Consider the following 19,196-nt stretch of genomic DNA (forward strand, 5'->3'; position numbering starts at 1 on the left):
AAAAAAAAGAGAAAGAAAACAGTCCATCAAAGCCTGAGGAAAACAACCGAGCAGAGAAGAAAAACAGACTTGTTTTGCAAAGGCAGTGATTTGGCTCCTTTTTGGGGATGTTTCCGTGTGTGATGGGATAAATCAAGCACGGCTGAAAGGGACATTTTTCAGCTCATTTGGCAACAACAGCACACGCAGATATTTTTCTCTAAATGGAAAAAAGTGAGGACCAAACCAGTGTTTCATGTCTACGCTCAAATATGTCTTTGTTTTTAATAAACTTTCACCCCAGCCAGTGGTTTGTATCAATTACATATGCAAATTTCTTTTAACTTTAACTTTACTTTTCGGGAGGTATCGCTTTTTCAGAGGATCTTTGCTGTTTCAGATTGTTTGTGCAAATTTTTAGGTTTACTTTTTACGTAGCACTGAGTCCACTTTTGGTCATGGTGACAACAGTTGCTCTATCCTGTCAAATAAATAAAAAATAATAAGGACAACGACACTACTTGGCAGTGGCGTGGAGCCCCACTTGGCCCTCACATTGCACGAGAGGCAGGGCACATCCTGTACAAGACGCCAGTCGAGATTTGGGCATGTGAATAAGTAGAATAAGTTGAAAAACACCAGAATTTCCCTTAAAGGAGTTTTTCACGTAATACGGCAGCAGTCCACCAACACAACTGTGAAGAACTGATTGTGTTTGAATATGAATATTTCTGTGTTTGCATGAGTGTTATTACCATGAAGCTCTCCTCCTGCTCAAGCCACCGCTGGTCATCCTCCATCTGTTGCTGCTGCATCATCAGCCTCTCCTCCATCAGCGCATGGCCAACACATCCACTGTCCTGTAGAAAACATGGCCGCTTAAATAGGCATTCTTGTAGTTTTTCTTAATTCAAAATATTAATAGTCTACATAAATATATTATTCATAAAGGCAGAGACTGGATAAACAGGTTTGGGTCAGCAACATGACGGATCGTTATCTATCATCTCTATTTGCTGACAACTGATTGATTAAGCAGTACCATAATTAAAGAGCTTCGTGTTAAAGGCTCGGGCTATTAAAAATGATTTCAGGGATCAAGTTCAAACGTTTTCCTGACTGCCGTTACTTCATTCCTCTGTGGTCTGCTTGAGCAAACAACTTCACTACACGGCTGAAGTGCCAGCACCTCACTCCTATAAAATAACCTGCTATGTTTAATCAAGATGAAAAGTAAATTACACACTTGCTTATGAAATTTAAGAGGAAGCTGAATAGAAGATGTGCCAACGTTTTCAGTCATCTTCAATTTGATTTCAGCTACTAAACAACTACTTTTTGTTTTATTTTTGCAACATGGAGCTTTGATATTAAGATTTGAGGTGAAAGAGAAAACAGAAAAATATTGTAAATGTCAATTTGTGTGTGTGTGTGTGTGTGTGTGTGTGTGTGTGTGTGTGTGTGTGTGTGTGTGGGTGTGTACCTCCATGTTCGGGCTCCACAGTGCAGTGTGTTCAGGTCTGTGTTGATTCCAGGACTCAGTAGGTGGAAAGCTGCCTCCTACTCCTCCTACACCACCATGAGCTGATGGCTGGGGGTGGATAGACGGAGAGTAAAAAAAGGGACAATATTTTATAAGGGATGAAAAAGAAAAAAATTACATCAACTGACTGATCAATGATGCCCGACCTTTGCCTTAATATGACTTAGTTCCTATACTTGTTTGGTACTTGACTGTTAGGAATACATCTTCAGTAGTAGAGCATATATACATAATAAAGAAAGATATATTTATCACATTAATGTTACGAGTCTGTAAGTTATCTGATATTTCTCTTAAGACTTCATTTAATTACAAAAACATCAGTTGGAAATGAACCCAAACTTCAGCAGACACACAGGAGTTTGTTAATCCTAGTCGTTGTTATCATAAATAAAAACACCATTAATAATACCTATTATTAAGCACACTATAATAACTTCATGGCAAAAAGCCTGGCATGGTTTGTCGTGGGACAACTAAGATACTTATGAGCAGTTCAAGGCAGGTCTGGTGTGAAATACATGTTGCTTTAATATACAGATGTTATTCTTCTTGTGATATGATCATATTTGACTTAAACAGTAGTTAAACTTATACACTCCATATAAGGGCAAGAGAGAGAGAGAGAGAGAGAGAGAGAGAGAGAGAGGCTTATTGCCATAAAAGCTGAAGAACAGCTTTGATTTGTGTGTGTGTGTGTGTGTGTGTGTGTGTGTGTGTATGTGTGTCTTTGTGTGTGTGTGTGTGTGTGTGTGTGTGTGTGTGTGTGTCTTTTAGCACTACAGGAAATGCCTGCTGTCTGCTCGGTTTATGAGGAGAAGGAATGAGTGCACCGAGCGTCTCTCTCGTTTTTCCCTCCCTTCACATTTCTCTTGACTCTCGACTGTGACACGAGCAGCACACGCTCCCCGTCCAGACTTCACTCAGACTCCATGCTGACTTTATTGCGATGACAGTGTTCAACCTGGAAACTCCAGAGATCTATTCCATAGTTAAAAGGAGGATTTATAGATCCAGACAAGATATTTTTCCAATAACATAAGATAGATATTTATTGATTTGTTTTTAAGAGTTGTGATTAATTCATCTTTCTTAAAAAGATCACCACTTTTTCCAGACCAGACCTTCCTCAGTGGATTTGAGGAGCTTGGTCGGGGTCAGGATATGTTGTCTGATGCCCGGTCAGTAACCACCAGGATATTTTTTATTTGCATCAACAATCAATGAAAATTTCAAATAAAGTATAAAAGTGGAAATTGTTCCTGAAAACAACAGTTTGGAACAGTATGTGCATTTTGACTCAACTCATTTGATTAATCTCCAAACTGTTCCTGACCTTTGACAGTCTAAAATGACCAGAACAGGTAATGAATAACTTGTACATTATTTAAAACTACACATTATCAGTGTTTAATGTTTATCGTTATGGTAATTTATAGTAGAAAAGACACTGGCTGACATCTGTGCTTTACAGTGTGTATAGTGTGTGTGTGTGTGTGTGTGTGTGTGTGTGTGTGTGTGTGTGTGCTTCTTACTGGAAAGTGGTTGTGTTGGGGGCTGGTGAAGAAGCCTTCACTGGAGCGAGGACTGGGGTAACCTGGTCTACTGGGCTACAAACAGATAGAAAACAAGTTTGTTTTCTGTTTACTACCCAAGACACACATACTGCAATACAGAATATTAATAATAATCATAATGAAAAATAACAGTGAGTGGAAAAGTCGTACCTTAGGCGGCGCTTCGTCGGACCCTCCAGAGTCCCAGGACACAGTGACTTGTCTCCTCATCTCCATTCGAAGTCTCTCCTCTTGTTGAAGCTTTTCTTCCTCCAGGATGGTGCTACACAGAGTACACACGACACGAGAAGTCAGATATATACAAACATTAACTTCACAAACTTCTCACAAACTGTCAACTTTATCTTAATAAGTGTATGTTTCGACAAAAAGAAAATGTTGGTACATACTGAAGTTCTTGTGAAGTAAATATACCATAGTATATCTATAGATGCTATACAGATGGGCAATGATCAGAAGAAACCAAATATAGAATGTATTACATGTGCAAAATCACAGCCTAATACTAAAAAGTAAGTAAGTAAAATACTAAATGTCCTTATGTGTTTCTATCATCATTACTGATCCCATTATTTCTAAAAGAATCATCAATATGATAAACTGATATGATAAAGGTATGCCAAAATCCGATACAGACAGACACACAGACAGACACACACACCATATTATTACCTGAGCTGTGTTTTGAGTTCGGTGAACCGCGGCCTCTTGCTGGGGTCATACGACCAACATTTGGTCATCAAACTGTAGAGGGTGGGCGGGCACTGAGGAGGCATAGCCAGTCGCTCGCCGTTCTCTATCCTGCCGATCACATCGTTGTTCTTCACGCCCTGGAAGGGCTTGATGCCGTACATCAAGATCTCCCACATGCACACGCCTGCAAAGAAACAGAAACAAACAAGACGGGACAAAAAAAGTCAGATAGAGACACACTTGAAGAATCCAACAAAAGATTTTCACAGTTCTGGGGGAAATTGAGGAGTAAAGGGTTGTAATTTTTTTTTCTTTCGGTAACCACAACTAACACATTTATATTCATACACTAATGATCGCGTCTTACCAAACATCCAGACGTCACTGGCAGAGGTGAATCTTCTGAAGTTGATAGATTCAGGTGCCATCCACTTGATGGGAAGTTTTCCTTTAGACGCTGAAAACAACGACAGATACTGATTAAAGCTTATCTATAGAGTACAGAGCGTTTTCTTTATAGCTACAATAAATCTAATATTTAATAGGGTTGATAGTACATTTTGCTCCCACCAACTTGATTCTAGTTACCAGAGGGTTAGGGATGAGAAAGCAACTGTTAAATTAAAATGTAGTAGCCTGACATCGCCAGTAGATGATGGTAAAGTATAAGCAACTAGAAAAGACGGTCTCACTTCTATGAACCAACAGCATGACACAAACAAATGTCAGTCTGTCGTGTTTGAGTGGTAACATATTACCAGCGTGAAAAAATAGGACATTAACAACTGTCTGGACTACATCAAAAATATTAATCAATCGATGTTCTGTGCAAAGACAGAGCTGTGTACTGAATGTGGGTTTTAGTGAACAGGTGTTTCACTACCTTTGTAGTACGAGCTGTCCTCCATGTATCGTGACAGGCCAAAGTCTCCGAGCATCACGCAGTCGACTGACGACACCAACACATTACGAGCTGCGATGTCCCTGCGAGGCAAAAAAATGGACGAGGTTAGGGCCACTAACTGGCCACTGATGTCATTTGTCATTTCTTTGATGCTTACAGGATACATTGCAGAAAAGGTTTATGTTCACATTTTACGTAAAAAAAATGTATGTTCATTTTCTTAATTCAAGTTCTATAAATAAGGTTGTATCTGTGTGTTTTCTTATACCTGTGTACAAAGCGTTTGCTCTCCAGATAGGCCAGCGCCGTACTGAGCTGGTAGGCAAACAGAATGAGAGACGCCAGGTCCAGACTGTACTTCCTCACCTGAAGGAACGAACGCAACTGCAGACAGAGAGAGAAAGATGTACAAAAGCACAGGGATGTAGTATTGAGAGACATAGTTTTGAGAGTAGAAACAAACGATATGTCACTAAGTGTTAATGGTCTGTCAGCAAAACATTGTTTTATCAAAGAATTTAACATGTGGGTTTAAGAGCCTCATGCGTACCTCTCCGAGCGTACAGAGCTCCATGATGATCCACACCGGGTTCTCTGTGATCACTCCGATAAGCTTGACAATGTGCGGGTGGTCGAACTGACGCATTGTCACTGCGGGGAAAACAGCAGCCACACACATTCACCCATGAACCTCAGCGAGCATAGAATCAGTCACGCTTTTTCTCATGAGTCAAGTTGATACACACTCAACACACACTAAATATACACTGTGGTCTTACATGCTTCCTGCAGGAACTTTTCTCTGACGCTGTCGGAGGTACAGTTCTTACAGGTCTTAATGGCGACAGGCAGGGCGGGTTTGTCCTGCACAACACACAGTACACAGGTCAGAAGCTTGATATCTAAACAATATGCCTCTGATATTATATGTACACACAGGACATATTTACAGTAAATTAATGTCTAATGCAATAAACAGACATGTGAAACAAACACTTGACTAAATTTGTTCACCTTTGATTATAATTATCTTGGAATTTAGACAAAATGAATAATTAATTGTATTCGTATCGAAACTAAATAGTTTCACTGAGTCAATAATCAATAATTTTGAATTTCCCAGCCCTGATGCAGCAGATGTGTATACAGTATAATCATAAGCAATAGGTAATTGGACATTTGTGAACATGTGAATATGTATACATTTTAATTTGAGTGGATTATTTTAGTTGGATGATACAGTGACTGTCAGACGGCAAGATTGTCTATTTATTTATTGTTCTGCATTTTTAAAAAGTGTGCCTATGCTTGAGTGTTCATGTTTTAATTTCTACATACCGGGCTGTTATAGACTCCTTGGTGCACATCTCCAAACTGACCCTCTCCAATGCAGCGACCCAACTCTATCCTGTCCCTCTGGATCTCATAGTCCCGTGCTGAGAGAGAGGAGGGGGGGACAAAGGAGAAAGGAAGAAGATAGAGTGAGGTGGGTTCCATTCATATGCTTCTTTTTAAATGCACTGGAAACACCTTCACATTCGACATGCTTCTCCGTCAGACACATATAAGATTCATAAACACACCGCAGTCCCTCTATCATTGCTGTTTCTTCCTGTACTGACATCGTGAAAAGAGGCTGCAACAAAAAAACGCATGAACAATAACTTCTGAATGAGATCATTAATTGAGGTCATGACCTGGAGTGATCTGGCCAGGATCCTTTTTAGAGAAATGCATCAGACTGTGGGGTCTCAAAGTCTGGAAGTGGTCTCAGATTTTTGGGCCCCACTGTATGTTAACAGATGCTCAGGATCTGAAGTATGTTAAAAGTAAGGTAAACTTTTTTTTATATACTCATGTGAGTACGTCAAAAATAATTCTAACATCTTTATACTTTGACATTTATATGTTGTATATATTGCCGCCTTGTTGAGAAGCTCATGAAACATTTCTACGGAGGATTATTAATGTCAGCTGGCAAAAAAAAACTTAAAACTAAGTTCAAGAGGTTTACGCAAGATACTGACCAACATGAATTTATATTGTCAAAGTTTACTAATCTGTTGGGCGAAATAAAGTAAAGCTACTCGACTCGACCAACAGTAAAATCACAAATCCAGCATTGCAGACCCACATTCCTTTACAAGGCGATTCATTGCAGTTAGTCCACACATCAATTCACTTGCAGGAAATTAAATATTGCTTCAAATGAAAATAAGCCACAGAGAACTTAAGAAAAACACATGACTGTAATAATGAATCAAAATGAGGAAATAAAAATGTCACAACCAACATGATGGTGGGAACTAAGCCAATGCGCAGTGCAATTAATTGTGAGGTTGTTTAGCTCGTTTCCAAACTCTGATGTAACTTTGAATCTAACATCATTTTTGCGTTGTTTATGGTTTGGCTCTACTTTTCATTTACAACACCAGAGCCCAATGAACTTGCAGTCTACAAAAACACTGACGACCACAAGTCAACAACAAACTGGATATCATTTTTCTTTGCCAGGTACTAATACTGGAAGAAAACATCCTTTTCTGATTCTCAAGTCAGGGTTGAGGGTAACAGGGTCACAGTTATACGTATGAATCACTGGGTATTATTAAGACTCAACTTACAAAATACCTTGCAGCTAAATTCGTTCCTATAAGAAGTGCCCGGCAAAGAAAAACATCAAACAAAAAATGTATATATCAAGGCTTTTCGGTAGGACAGAATGAGACAGAGACAGGCAGTTTTACCTTCAACTACTCCATAGCTCACTGTGTTGGCGTTGGGAGAAAGAGGAAGAAAGAGAGGTGAAGAGAGGGGGAGAGGCAGACAGCTGCTTTAAGATTGGAAATAGCACACACACACACACACACACACACACACACACACACACACACACACACACACACACATACGCATATACAGATACAGAAAACTGACCTATTTAATTCTTTATCCAATGTTTTGTTAATAAATAAGTTAATGGAAAACTGATGCTGCCACAGAATGGGGAAAAATACGTTTGCTTTATTGTTGCACAGCTTCATAGAGCAGACGGTACAAACTCAATCACCGAGCAGGAAAATATGTCAGAAGTTTGCTTAGAGGAAATCTGCTGAGAGAACCAAAAAAGCAGAGCCAAAGAGACAAAGCTGGACAAATAAAGCAAGTCAGAGAAAGATAGAAAAAAAGAAGTTTAGGCCAAAACATCTACTACTAAAGTATTTGAACAGAGGCTAAAGTCGCTTATACTCACAGAGGCTGAAGCCAAACTTCAGGGCTCTACACTAACATGTGAATGAATTTGACAGACGTAATGTGTCTCCATGAAACACATGTTTGAGTTGTCGCCTCAGCGACCTGCAGCCAGAGTCTCCACGGTTTACATAAGACGTCTTAACATGGCCTGAATTCGATCGGTCGTAAAACCCCGAACGCGCTCCGATGCAACTTGTCTTAACTCCTCGTGTGAGTGCGTCTCCCCGAAAAGATTCACACCACACTCAGTTTGTCAGATAGCAGAACAAAAATAATGCTTGTTGGAGAGCACAACGCATTATTGCATTATAGTTCTCTTGTGTCAGTGAAGCCAGAAGCCAGAGGAGGCTGAAAGATGAGATGGAATAAGTTACTTACTGGAGGGCATGGTGTATGTGTCCTCTTCATCCACTATCTCCGCATAGTCGTCGGTCTCTGAAACATCACACATACACAAATGGAGTGAAATCAAAATCAAAACTACGTGCAAACAATTAAGGAAACACACACACACACGTCTAAAACAACACAAACAAAATAATCGTGCACACGTTGCTCTACTTAACATACGTCCACTAAGGCACGAAGGATCCCTGATACGAACAGTCAAACGTGCGCAGTAAAAAAATAAAACTGCACAAACATTTTTTTAACACAAAGCAGCTAACTCTTAAAACAAACTCTGTTTCTGCGCAAAAGCAACACCCACGTAGCTCCTCTCTCTCCTTCTCTCCCTCTCTCTCTTACACACACACACACACACACACACACACACACACACACACTTGGCGGAAGATGTCAGCTGAGCATGTGTTGTGCATATCTGTCTGTGTGAGAGCAGCTGGGTGCAGGGAGTATCAGTGCTGGGGATGGAAACAAAGACCGAAAGGAGAGAGTTCAAGGGAGACGAGGAGAGAGAGAAAGACAGATCAAGGAAAAATAGAGAGAGAGAGAGACACTCGGATATAAGAGGAAGACACACACACACACACACACACACACACACACACACAGAAGAGGAAGAAACAGTGTGTCTGGGTGTCATGTAAGCAGATGGTAGCGTTTAGGATCCAATCTGCACGGCGTCAGACAGATAGGCAGAGAAAGAGAGAGGGAGAGAAGAGAGCCGGCAGGAAAAAGACGGGGAGAGATGGACCGAGTCTATCCTCACCAGATGGTGGTGTTTAAAATAAAATCAGTGTGCAGACTCAGCTGTTGGAAACGAGAGTCAAACATCTGCTGTCCTGACCCCCCCCCCCCCCCCCCCCCCCCCCCGGCCCCCGCTCACTTCTTTGGTCAGGATTTATCAGGCTCTGTGGGAAACGCGTCCCCAAATTCATCAGAAATCCCTTTTCTAAAGCCCGCAGCTGCTTTCCTCAAGATACCTCCCCGACAACCTGACGTGCTCTACTGGGCAGCCGCCTAGTTGTTAACGTAGAGGAGGTTGGATGAAAACACCGGATATTTGCCGCGCCAACTATTAGATGAGCACCTGTGGAAATACTGTAGTTCCACAGTAATGCTTTTTTTCCACGTTCTTGCTAAGAAACAAAAAACCAATTGGCTCACGTTTATTCGCTCTCACAGAGATGGCTATGTCCCTGAAACTGATCGGAGCCAATCACAGCAATTCATCTAAAACAAGGGCGGGTTTGAAACTGCTGGAGGCTTTTTCGCTAAAAAGCCAAGATGGCTGCTGCAGATGTGGAGAGATGTCATTGAATCCACAGACAGAGAGTATTAAATAAAGGATGTTGGCAGTATGTTTTCTTTAAAATGCAACAAATAAGTACACGCTCTAGTTGGTCACGCGTTTCGTTGCTCCGAATGGTTTGATTTCCCAAAATATCCACCTGATCCTTTTAGGGTAAGATTAATGAAAAACTGAGCTACGGTTTTAGCCATTATCACATCATATACTTTATACAGCCCATAAGAGAAGAATAAGAGGAGAACTTTTAATCAAGCAGGGATTTTACTATTATACGGTGCACAATTTATGTTTAATTAACATGAAGAGAGAGGAACGGAGAGCCTTTAATGTTGCTGCTACTAAAATGTGTTTTACTAGATAGACTGATCATAAACAAAATAGCATTAGTAAAAGGTGGTTTTCATCAGTCAATGTTTATCTGATAAAACACATTTTACATTTCCATGTGAGCGTTAATGAAGTGACTGCAGCTGATTTCAAACTATTTCTGTGCTGCTTAAATATGTAGCCCTACTTCCACATAATAAGAAATATTTTGCGGACGTCTGTCGAGGTCCATTGTTTGCATCGCTGCACATTCAGACTCATGTGGTTTTTGTTCTACAGCGGAGACTGTTTCTAAGTTTGACTCCGTCTCTTTCTGCTTTCAGTGGAGTGAAGTGTGTGTGTGTGTGTGTGTGTGTGTGTGTGTGTGTGTATGATCTAGTTAGCCCATTATAGCCAGGAATGCACCCGCTCTCAGATCCAGCAAACCTCTCCCAACTCCACTGTGTGTGCGTGTGCGTGTGCGTGTGTGTGTGTGCTAGTACACGTGTGCATGATTTTGCGTGTGTGTGTCTACAAGTTTGGAGAAGTTCCCTTAAAGAGAAATATTGCTTAATTCACTTTTTTTTGGTATTCATATTGCGGTTAAACGCAGACATATTTCAAATTTAGTGGTAGTCCACTTTCAAAATAATCACGAATAGACTCGGATACAAACACACGAACATCTTAAAACACAATACTGAAGTGGAACGCCCCTCTAGCTACTAACAGATTAAACCCATTAAAGCTACTGGTGATTTATTCATGTTTCCAGTCACTGAAACATGAGGAAAACACATTTAACTTAACAATCATTGCGTTCTAAATCATTTCATAGCATTTAAATCACACTATATCACATAATAGAACACATATACACATACTGTTAAATAAGGAGGAATGCATGCATGAACATCAACCCCCACACACCCACACACACACACACACACACACACACACACACACACACACACACACACACACACAGAGACACACACCAATACACACACGCTGCCAATTCCCAGGAGGGTGCTGTGTGCTGGTGAAGCCGGACAAGAAAGAAAGAACAACAGAGAGATTGATAAACAACAGCGTAACTTTACCATCCCCACTAAGATCCTCTGCAGGGTCCAGGAGAGCATGCAGGAAACGGGACAGCAGAGGAGGAGGAGGAGGAGGAGGAGGAGCGAGAGAGAAGAGCAGGAGGCAGCAGAGAAGAGAGGGGAGAGAGAGAAGAGAGGAGAGGTTAGAGCATGAAAAGCTTTTGAAACAACACGGGAGATGTCGCAGGATCTGCAAAGCCAAACAGTCAGCGAGCGGTTAGTTCAGATCCAAAATACCTTCAGAGAAAAACACCCTGAGTTAACAGTTTCCGTTACCGTTGTGCAGATAACACGGCAGTGAAATGAGTGAGTGCAAGAAAATAGCAGCAACTTGTGTCTGTTTTTTAAACTCCAGTTTGCTTCCTGCAGTGTTCACCATCCTCAATCTGATAACAAAGTCTCTCAAATGAGCAGGGGTGATAGGGACAAGTTACTTAGTGATGTAATCAATTCAATTAATGTGATCGGGACCTGGATGATCAGCAGAACATTGGATGGATGGATTAACCAATTCAAAATGATAAACAAATAAATCTCAAATGCTTGAATTTAATTAACACCCTCTGAGGTCTTCCTTGAGGAATCTGACTTCAACACTAGTTACACCTGATCAAGGCTTCTCACATGACCAGAAAGTTTCTCTCTCAAGTGTAATTTAACAATGGTTTGGTACAGTAAAACTGTCTCAATTAGATTACAGTAATAAGGAGTGTAATTCTCTACATCAAACCAGCTGCTGTCCAGATCCACAACTTTTTCTGTGAGCGGTCCGGTGAGCCTCTGACGACAGCTGCCAGAGCCACAGATGGTGACACGAGGGCATCGTCTGAGCCACTTAGGATGTCAACCCTACTGCAGGACACACTCGGTAGATAGACTTTTAAGGGTTTATCATGAACATCTTTTTTTTTTTCCCCAAAAGAGAAACAGCTTTCTTGTCATTTTGCTTAAATTCAGAACAAAGATCCGGAGCTGATAGTGATCATAAGAACGATGTGTCACTACTCGGACTTCCTGCCAGAATTAAAGCTCTGCTTCCTTGAAAATAACTGAAATAAAACACTGAAAATAATGATTGAAAAATAAAGAAACTGTGAGCTCAACAGCAAGGCTCGATCTGAACAGAGACTTCTCAGAGTCTTCTTCATTTGATGCACTTCGGCTTGGTTATATGCAGCAACGCAAAAAACAGTTATTGTGGTTAAATTGCGTTTGTCCTTTTGTGTAAGACTGAATTAGTAACCGCAACCAAGCAGCGAGGACAAAGACAGGTTTAATAGAAGAGTGCATCCTTAAAATTCTTTGATAAAAATATGTAAACTGCCAAAACTGTGTCAATATTTTTGATGGCCATCATTTTCTTGTCTTTCTGAACCAAATTAGTTTCATACACCAATCAAGGAAGCAATCAAGTCAAAACTCCCAATGATGCTTTTCTTGACACGATCCTTGTGTCTTTTAATGCAAAGTTTAACTCTTAATTCTCTCTTAATTTTGTGGATACGCTCCTCTACTAACGAGTAACCAATGACAGCCGAGGATACCATTGGGCGGCGAATCTGAACAGAAGACAAAGGGGAGGAGGAAACGCCGCGCCTTGGTTGGCTTAGGAGGTGTCGATGTCACTAGGTCTTCAGCCAAAGAGGAGGGGGGGAAAGAGGTCCAGAGTGTGAGAGAGGGAAAAAAAACAAAAAAAACAAGAGTGTTTGAGAATGGACGGGAGTGAATGTGGAAGAGAAGGGGGGGGATTGTGAGAAAGAGCGAAGGGGGAGAGGTGGACGTAAACAAACGACAGCAGGAGCAGAGAGGACGTGGATGAGAGAGAGAGAAGGAGAGGCGGTCCCAACAGAGCAGAAAACAATAAGAGATGAGAAGAAGAAGAAAAAACTGGCTGAGAGAAAAAACAGATGTTGGAGGAAATGGAGAGACAGAAAGAAAGACAGCAGTGTTCATCTCACCTCTAAACCAGTCAATTTGTGCGTCTGTGTGTGATTTTTTTTTTTCTCAACCTTACCCGAGACAGAGATTGCTCTTACTCCACTCCTGACTGCTTCCAACTTCTTCTCATTGTTAGACGGTCTAAAAAGAAGAGGGGAAAAAGGTACATTAGACAAGAACTACAGAGCAGCCACAGGGGTTTTAAGACGCAGGTGATGCAACATAAACATACCGATGCTAAATCAAAACGTATCAGCAATTCTCAGCCGCAGGAAAAACTGCGGAAATTGTTATTCACGTTCAGCACTCTATAGGATGGAAGAAGGAAAAACTTCTGTCACTATCTGTAAAATAACCCGTAGTGTTTCAATTATCTCCCAGCCTTCACCGTGGATCTCTTTCTCTCTGTCATCGGAGCTCTACTACTATCTTTACATCACAGACCACAGCGGGCAGAGAGACGAAGGAAAGGCAGAGAGCAAAGAGAGAAAGTCGGAGTGAGTGAGCGACGGACAGAGGGAGGAGGAGATTTCCAGTGTTTAAAAACCCTAAGGGGGAAATATTTGGCTCCAAAACGTATCTCCTTATTTGACCAGAGACTGACAGAGAGAGAGAGGAAGAAAAAAAAGAGGAAGAAGAGAGATTTGAGTTGAAATGACCAAAAGTAAGCAGTAAGGTCTTTTGTTTTCAGTTTGAACAGCTGACAGGCTGAGTCCAGGCTCTGCGCTCACAGATAAACAAACACGTCGAGCTCTGTGTTGAAGTTAGTGTTTTCCCTTTAAATTTTTTAAAGACCTGATGACTCAGAGCTATAAATCCTTTAAAAAAAATAAAAAGACTCATTCTGGATAAACACATTGAATAGATGGTTGATCCTGTTTAGATTTTCTGATGCAACACCCAAGTTGAATTACTGTTAAATCGTATTTTGGAAAGTTGCAATTTGGTTTATGAATCTATGAAACACAGAAAATGTTATGAATAATGTGTCAAATTCCGAGATTTAAGAGACAAGTTCAGGCTTTATTTCTTTTCTTTTTTCCTGGAAAGCTCCACTATATAATTTGGTACTGGAATTAAGTTTAACAATTGAGCATTATCTTCTGTTACCCCTATAATTAGTACCAAATTATATATTTCTTTTGAGAGAAAGTTATTTGGAAATTACAGATTCGCAAAAAGAATGTAACCCAAAATTCAACTAAAACTAAATTACCCTGAATTCACCTCTAAAAACAAATCGGCAATGCTGAGTAAGGACTTTTTCTTCTCATATAAAAATTGTGTTGGCATTAAAAAATGATAAACATGGCAGTGTGGCAGTCGCCTTGTGTTACAGGTCAAACAACAAGTGGGATTAATGTGCTTCATCTAACTTCTTAATATATTTTCAGAATTACAATTGTGTGAAAGGACTGGTAAATTCACAGGAAAATCACCTCATACAGTCAACAAACAATGAACATGTTTTTTATGTTATTGATTATACTTGGCTATTTTATCTTTACTCTAACAACACTAAGAATGGAATGGGACTTACTTTGGGATGGAGGGCAGTGCTCTCTCTCCCTCTAGAGGACAAAAACACACATCAACGGGATCACAAATAAATATACAGCACAAGATTTTATAATGTTTTAGGACTCAGGCAGGCACAGTACACAGGATCTAACTACAACCTCTTCTGCAAACAAAATACATTTCTTATCATTACATTTAAAATACAACCAGCAGGGCCATAGGAGGGGTTCTCGTGCACCATATAATATAGTACTTATTAAAGCTGAGCACTACACAACTAATTACAGATACAAACATAGTAGATACAACAGTTTAACAATATTAATCACATCCAGATCACAAGGAGTTTTAATGATGCAAAAAAAAAGATGTTATAGGACTAAATCCCTGTCGACAGTTTAGAAACATTGTAAAAACTTGCAAAAATAAAATTCATGCCATTATATTAATTAGCCATATTGTGATTCTTTTGAAAGTGTCACATGCTCTCAATCATTATAATTACTATTCTAATTATATTATCAATTTTATTACATATGTTACATATGACAAATGTTGATTATTTATGTAGAACTTTAAAAAAGCAGGCACTGAGCCAAAGTGCTTTACAATCTTGGCACTAGATAATGGCAGAGCTCCTTTTTTGCTCCTATCGTACAGGTTGCACAGTGTCCAAGTAGTTAAATCATGTTTATCTGTAGTACTTTTTCAAGATACTGCGGAACTGGACAAAACGGCAGAACCTGCAGCCTCATACCTTTCTGATATCGGACGATGAAGGAATGAGTTTCCATGGAGACGAGTCGACAGTAACCGTCAATCAAGTCAGCCAAGTTTTCCGCCATGGTCAGCGATGCTGTTGTAACTGTGAGAGGCTGCGCACACGCACACACACACACACACACACACACACACACACACACAGTGGTGGCCTGTTACAAAGAGCCATTATCTACAAAGACACATTCATACTCTTACGTTTAACAGCACAGTGGGGGTTTCCAGCTGCTCCTTATATCAGGGGAAAACTCTGCTCTCTCAGAAGGTGTGTACATAAATCCAATACTATAAATGTCAATGGAACAGAAAGATTCCACTCGTGCGGCAGTGGGTGATAGTGGGTGAAACTCTCCCTCTGTGATTAGAATCATTATATGTAATCTATACATGGAAATCTACTAGCTAATCCCTGTGTCCATCTGTCTCACATACAGAGAGGGCTGAGTAACAGAGCTATGCGCCATGATGGGCACAGATTCAGGTTGTTGAGTCCACGAGAGGCCTGAGTGGTCATAAAGTCTGCAAAATATCAGTACAAATGTCTCCAGAGAGAGAGAGATCAGGTCAGTACCTAAATCCATATGCTGCATGTAGAGACAGACAGACAGACAGACAGACAGACAGGCCTGTAGTACCTCAGCAGCTCCGGCTACATGGAGCTGTAACATGCCTTTCCTGTCCTTCTCCTCCATAGATGAGTATTGGATGGACTGAACTTGGTTAAAGTTAGCCAGGTGCGTAGGCTGGGGACAAAAAGACAACGCAGAAGGATTAGAAATTAAATCAAGTTAAATATGCAAATCCTAATCCTATTAATCCATAATCAAATGACTGCGGGGCTATTTTAATATCAGGAGTCAAGTCTGTACCTTCACTTCAAATGAATGCTTCTGCGACCTGGAAAACACTTTGTTTGGATAACATTTCGATACAGAATCAGGTTTTTTTGGGGGGTTTTCTGGAGCTGCAGACTGTATACATATTTACTTGAGCTGTTGCTCACAGACGTAGACATACACTCTGACAAATATGAGAAGTCCTGATAAGGAGAAGCCTGCTGCAACCATGAGGGCCACCATCTTATCTAATCTCTTTTTTCACAGAACATTATCATTTGTGATCTATGATGCTTATGCTTTACAGCATGTTCCTTGAAGAAAAACTCACTGTGGATCCCTTGTCAGTGAGGTAGCTGATCCCTTCCTCTGGCCCGATGGCCAACTCCACCTGAATCACCCAGCTGGACTGTTAAAAGGGAGAAGGAGGTTGAAAAAGGTGCTGGGAGAATTACGAGGCAAGAGAAATTTTCATTCAACTCATTAAGATTATGTGTGGGACAGTGTCAAACCCTGATACATGCAGTGACAAGATGCTACCAACAGGGGTCGACCTAACACAACTAACAGAGCTGTCGGACCACATGGGGACACAAGTGCAGTGGAGGCAAGTTTGGGAATAAACCTACACCAAGGGCACATTTGAAGCACTCCTTGTCGTAGCGGTAGACCGGCGCAAGTATCTCCAAGAACTTCAGGATGCACTGCTCGTCGTTGAGATTGGCCACCTGCTTGAAGGTCTGCTGGATCAACTTACGAAGAGTTTTAGCCTGAAGAGATGACGAGACAGAAAGAGTAACTTTATCTAAATCGTATACAGCAGCAAATACTACAACTGGGAGAAGAAAATGCATAAAAAAATGTATGTATGTGTGTGTGTGTTCGTATGCGTGTGTTTTCATGTCTGTTTTCGTGTGTTCGCACAGAGTGACGGAGGCTCTAAGAGAGGGAGACATTGATTGACTATTAGTCCACTCTAGTACCAATCAAATTGACTTCGGCACTCCAGCGTAGGGGCACTCTCAGTTCAGATCAATATCTCAACAGAGACACAATGGTGCTGTTAGTTGCCACTCAATTAAACATTTAAGAGTCTTTCCATTCAGCTACACAGTAACTTTGATCTCACTATGCGACACACAAAGTGCTCTTACAGGGCGACAGCTTGCATTTTCCTGCAGGAACTACCGTCACACGTTGACACCAGATTTATTCAGGTTTGTTATGTCCCCACAGAGGAGACAGATGGGAAATAAAAATCCATCTAGGAACATTAATACAGCCATTTACAATCCTCTCTAAACTTCAACACTTAAGGATACATACACACATGCATATGTAAGCACAGTATATTCACATATATCCATGCACAGATATGCGGTATTAGGGACATTAAAACATACAAAGGTGACAGTATGGATCCAAAACCCACATGCCTACATATTGCGACACACATTCACACAAGCACACACACTGTACAGACAACCCAAAGCTATAAATAACTCTTCATATATAGATTAAGATAGATTAGAGGGGATTTAGAGCATTACAGATCAGGCTTTAAAAAAAAAACAACGTGCAGATTTACAGTAGCCTGGCTCGACCACTCTGCAGTCACACTATATTTTTGAATACATTTTTGCTAAAAATCTGTTTATAGCTGAAGAATGGTGTATGTGTGTGTATGTGTGTGTGTGTGTGTGTGTGTGTGTGTGTGTGTGTGTGTGTGTGTGTGTGTTTGTACGTGCGTGCATGTTACATCTCTGTGTTTCCTTTCTTGCTGTGATTTTTACCAGTGCATGGAAGCAATTTGGACTTTTGGTCCTAGTTTTGTTTCACCAAGTTGTCTTTATGCCTCTCGTGCAGTATAGTGGAAGACGACAATGTGTCATATGTTGTCTTCTCCTGGTTTAACTACTTTTAAAACGTTATTATAAATAACGATAACTAAAAAGAAAACAAAAACCATTGAAATATATGGAACTTGAATTATGATAATATACATGTAGTTTTTAAACGTAAAACGTAAACATAAATGCACATCTATTATGCAAAGTAAATAAAGGTTTTTAACATTGGCGCACGTCGTCAAACATTAAGGCAGACACTAATATGTCTGATCATCCAACCAACTAATGATCCTTGTTTTGTTTTTCATTCCTAAGTGAATTTAAACACCGATGAATTTAATATTAAGTCAATATATTATAAATATTTCTTCATTGTTGAAATAAACGGTTAACTTCCAAATAACTAATACATATTTATATAAATTTTACAATAAATATCATGGCAGACTAGTCATCAAACAGTATAGACCTTTTTCACAGGAGAAATTTTGACACAGGTCTTGAATAGAATGATTGTTAATGTAACCAGGAACACCTGTGCATGTCCTACTATGTCAGGTCAACATGTCTGCTGTGAGATAAGTCCTGTTTTGTTTTTTGCTTTCACAAAGTGTGAAAGTAACCGACTGTACTGTTGCTCTGACGAGAGGAGCGGACTCCTTAACTCAAGGCTGGAGCAGGTGGATCAAACTCACATCTCCCAGGCAACTAAAGGTCAGTTTAACTAAACCTGGTGTCCAGCCTGTCTATATGAATGAACAGACTCTGCTCTTTATAACAGCGAACATCAGTCACTGTTTTACTACCACAGCCATCTGCTCTGCTGTGTGTGTGTGTGTGTGTGTGTGTGTGTGTGTGTGTGTGTGTGTGTGTGTGTGTGTGTGTGTGTGTGTGTGTGTGTGTGTGAAGTAGAGTCCATTGAGGGAGAATAATCCCATTAAATGACTACCCTTCTCTTTCACCAGAGTGAAACGTAAATGACAGCTGTGCTCTCTCGCCCTCTCTCACTCTCTCTGTCACACACACATTAACTCCGACCTGTATGTTTGCCACAGAAAGAGCAGCAGATGTGTCAAACTTCATCATTTGCTCAACATCACTACAACTGCTTTAAACTGATAGTACACAGTTTATGATAAGATAAATGATAATACAAAAATAATCAATGAAAAAACAACCACTTCCTGAGGACTGCAA

The 19,196-nt window shown here is 40.4% G+C and overlaps 1 protein-coding gene across 14 annotated transcripts in view; it reads right to left on the reverse strand.

The window, feature by feature from the left end:
* Positions 1–19,196, reverse strand: part of ptk2aa (protein tyrosine kinase 2aa) — a 54,070-nt gene that overhangs the window by 7,320 nt on the left and 27,554 nt on the right. For 4 of the 14 annotated variants that reach the window (XM_035620295.2, XM_035620290.2, XM_035620287.2 and 1 more), the window contains 21 exons: positions 16,779–16,919; positions 16,481–16,558; positions 15,949–16,056; positions 15,291–15,408; positions 14,553–14,583; positions 13,089–13,153; positions 12,619–12,705; positions 11,075–11,092; positions 8,330–8,386; positions 7,444–7,464; positions 6,035–6,132; positions 5,476–5,560; positions 5,247–5,347; positions 4,965–5,080; positions 4,676–4,776; positions 4,160–4,249; positions 3,772–3,976; positions 3,250–3,361; positions 3,058–3,132; positions 1,463–1,570; positions 735–839 (listed from right to left, as the gene is read on the reverse strand). In XM_035620295.2, the coding sequence (XP_035476188.1) occupies positions 735–839; positions 1,463–1,570; positions 3,058–3,132; positions 3,250–3,361; positions 3,772–3,976; positions 4,160–4,249; positions 4,676–4,776; positions 4,965–5,080; positions 5,247–5,347; positions 5,476–5,560; positions 6,035–6,132; positions 7,444–7,464; positions 8,330–8,386; positions 11,075–11,092; positions 12,619–12,705; positions 13,089–13,153; positions 14,553–14,583; positions 15,291–15,408; positions 15,949–16,056; positions 16,481–16,558; positions 16,779–16,919 (1,920 nt within the window). Of the gene's footprint in view, positions 1–734; positions 840–1,462; positions 1,571–3,057; positions 3,133–3,249; positions 3,362–3,771; positions 3,977–4,159; positions 4,250–4,675; positions 4,777–4,964; positions 5,081–5,246; positions 5,348–5,475; positions 5,561–6,034; positions 6,133–7,443; positions 7,465–8,329; positions 8,387–8,521; positions 8,923–11,074; positions 11,093–12,618; positions 12,706–13,088; positions 13,154–13,244; positions 13,460–14,552; positions 14,584–15,290; positions 15,409–15,948; positions 16,057–16,480; positions 16,559–16,778; positions 16,920–19,196 lie in introns of those variants that run through there. The other 10 variants (XM_035620288.2, XM_035620291.2, XM_035620289.2 and 7 more) reach the window with 10 other exon arrangements.

Source organism: Scophthalmus maximus, chromosome 22, assembly GCF_022379125.1.
Source record: "Scophthalmus maximus strain ysfricsl-2021 chromosome 22, ASM2237912v1, whole genome shotgun sequence".
Lineage (NCBI taxonomy): Eukaryota > Metazoa > Chordata > Actinopteri > Pleuronectiformes > Scophthalmidae > Scophthalmus > Scophthalmus maximus.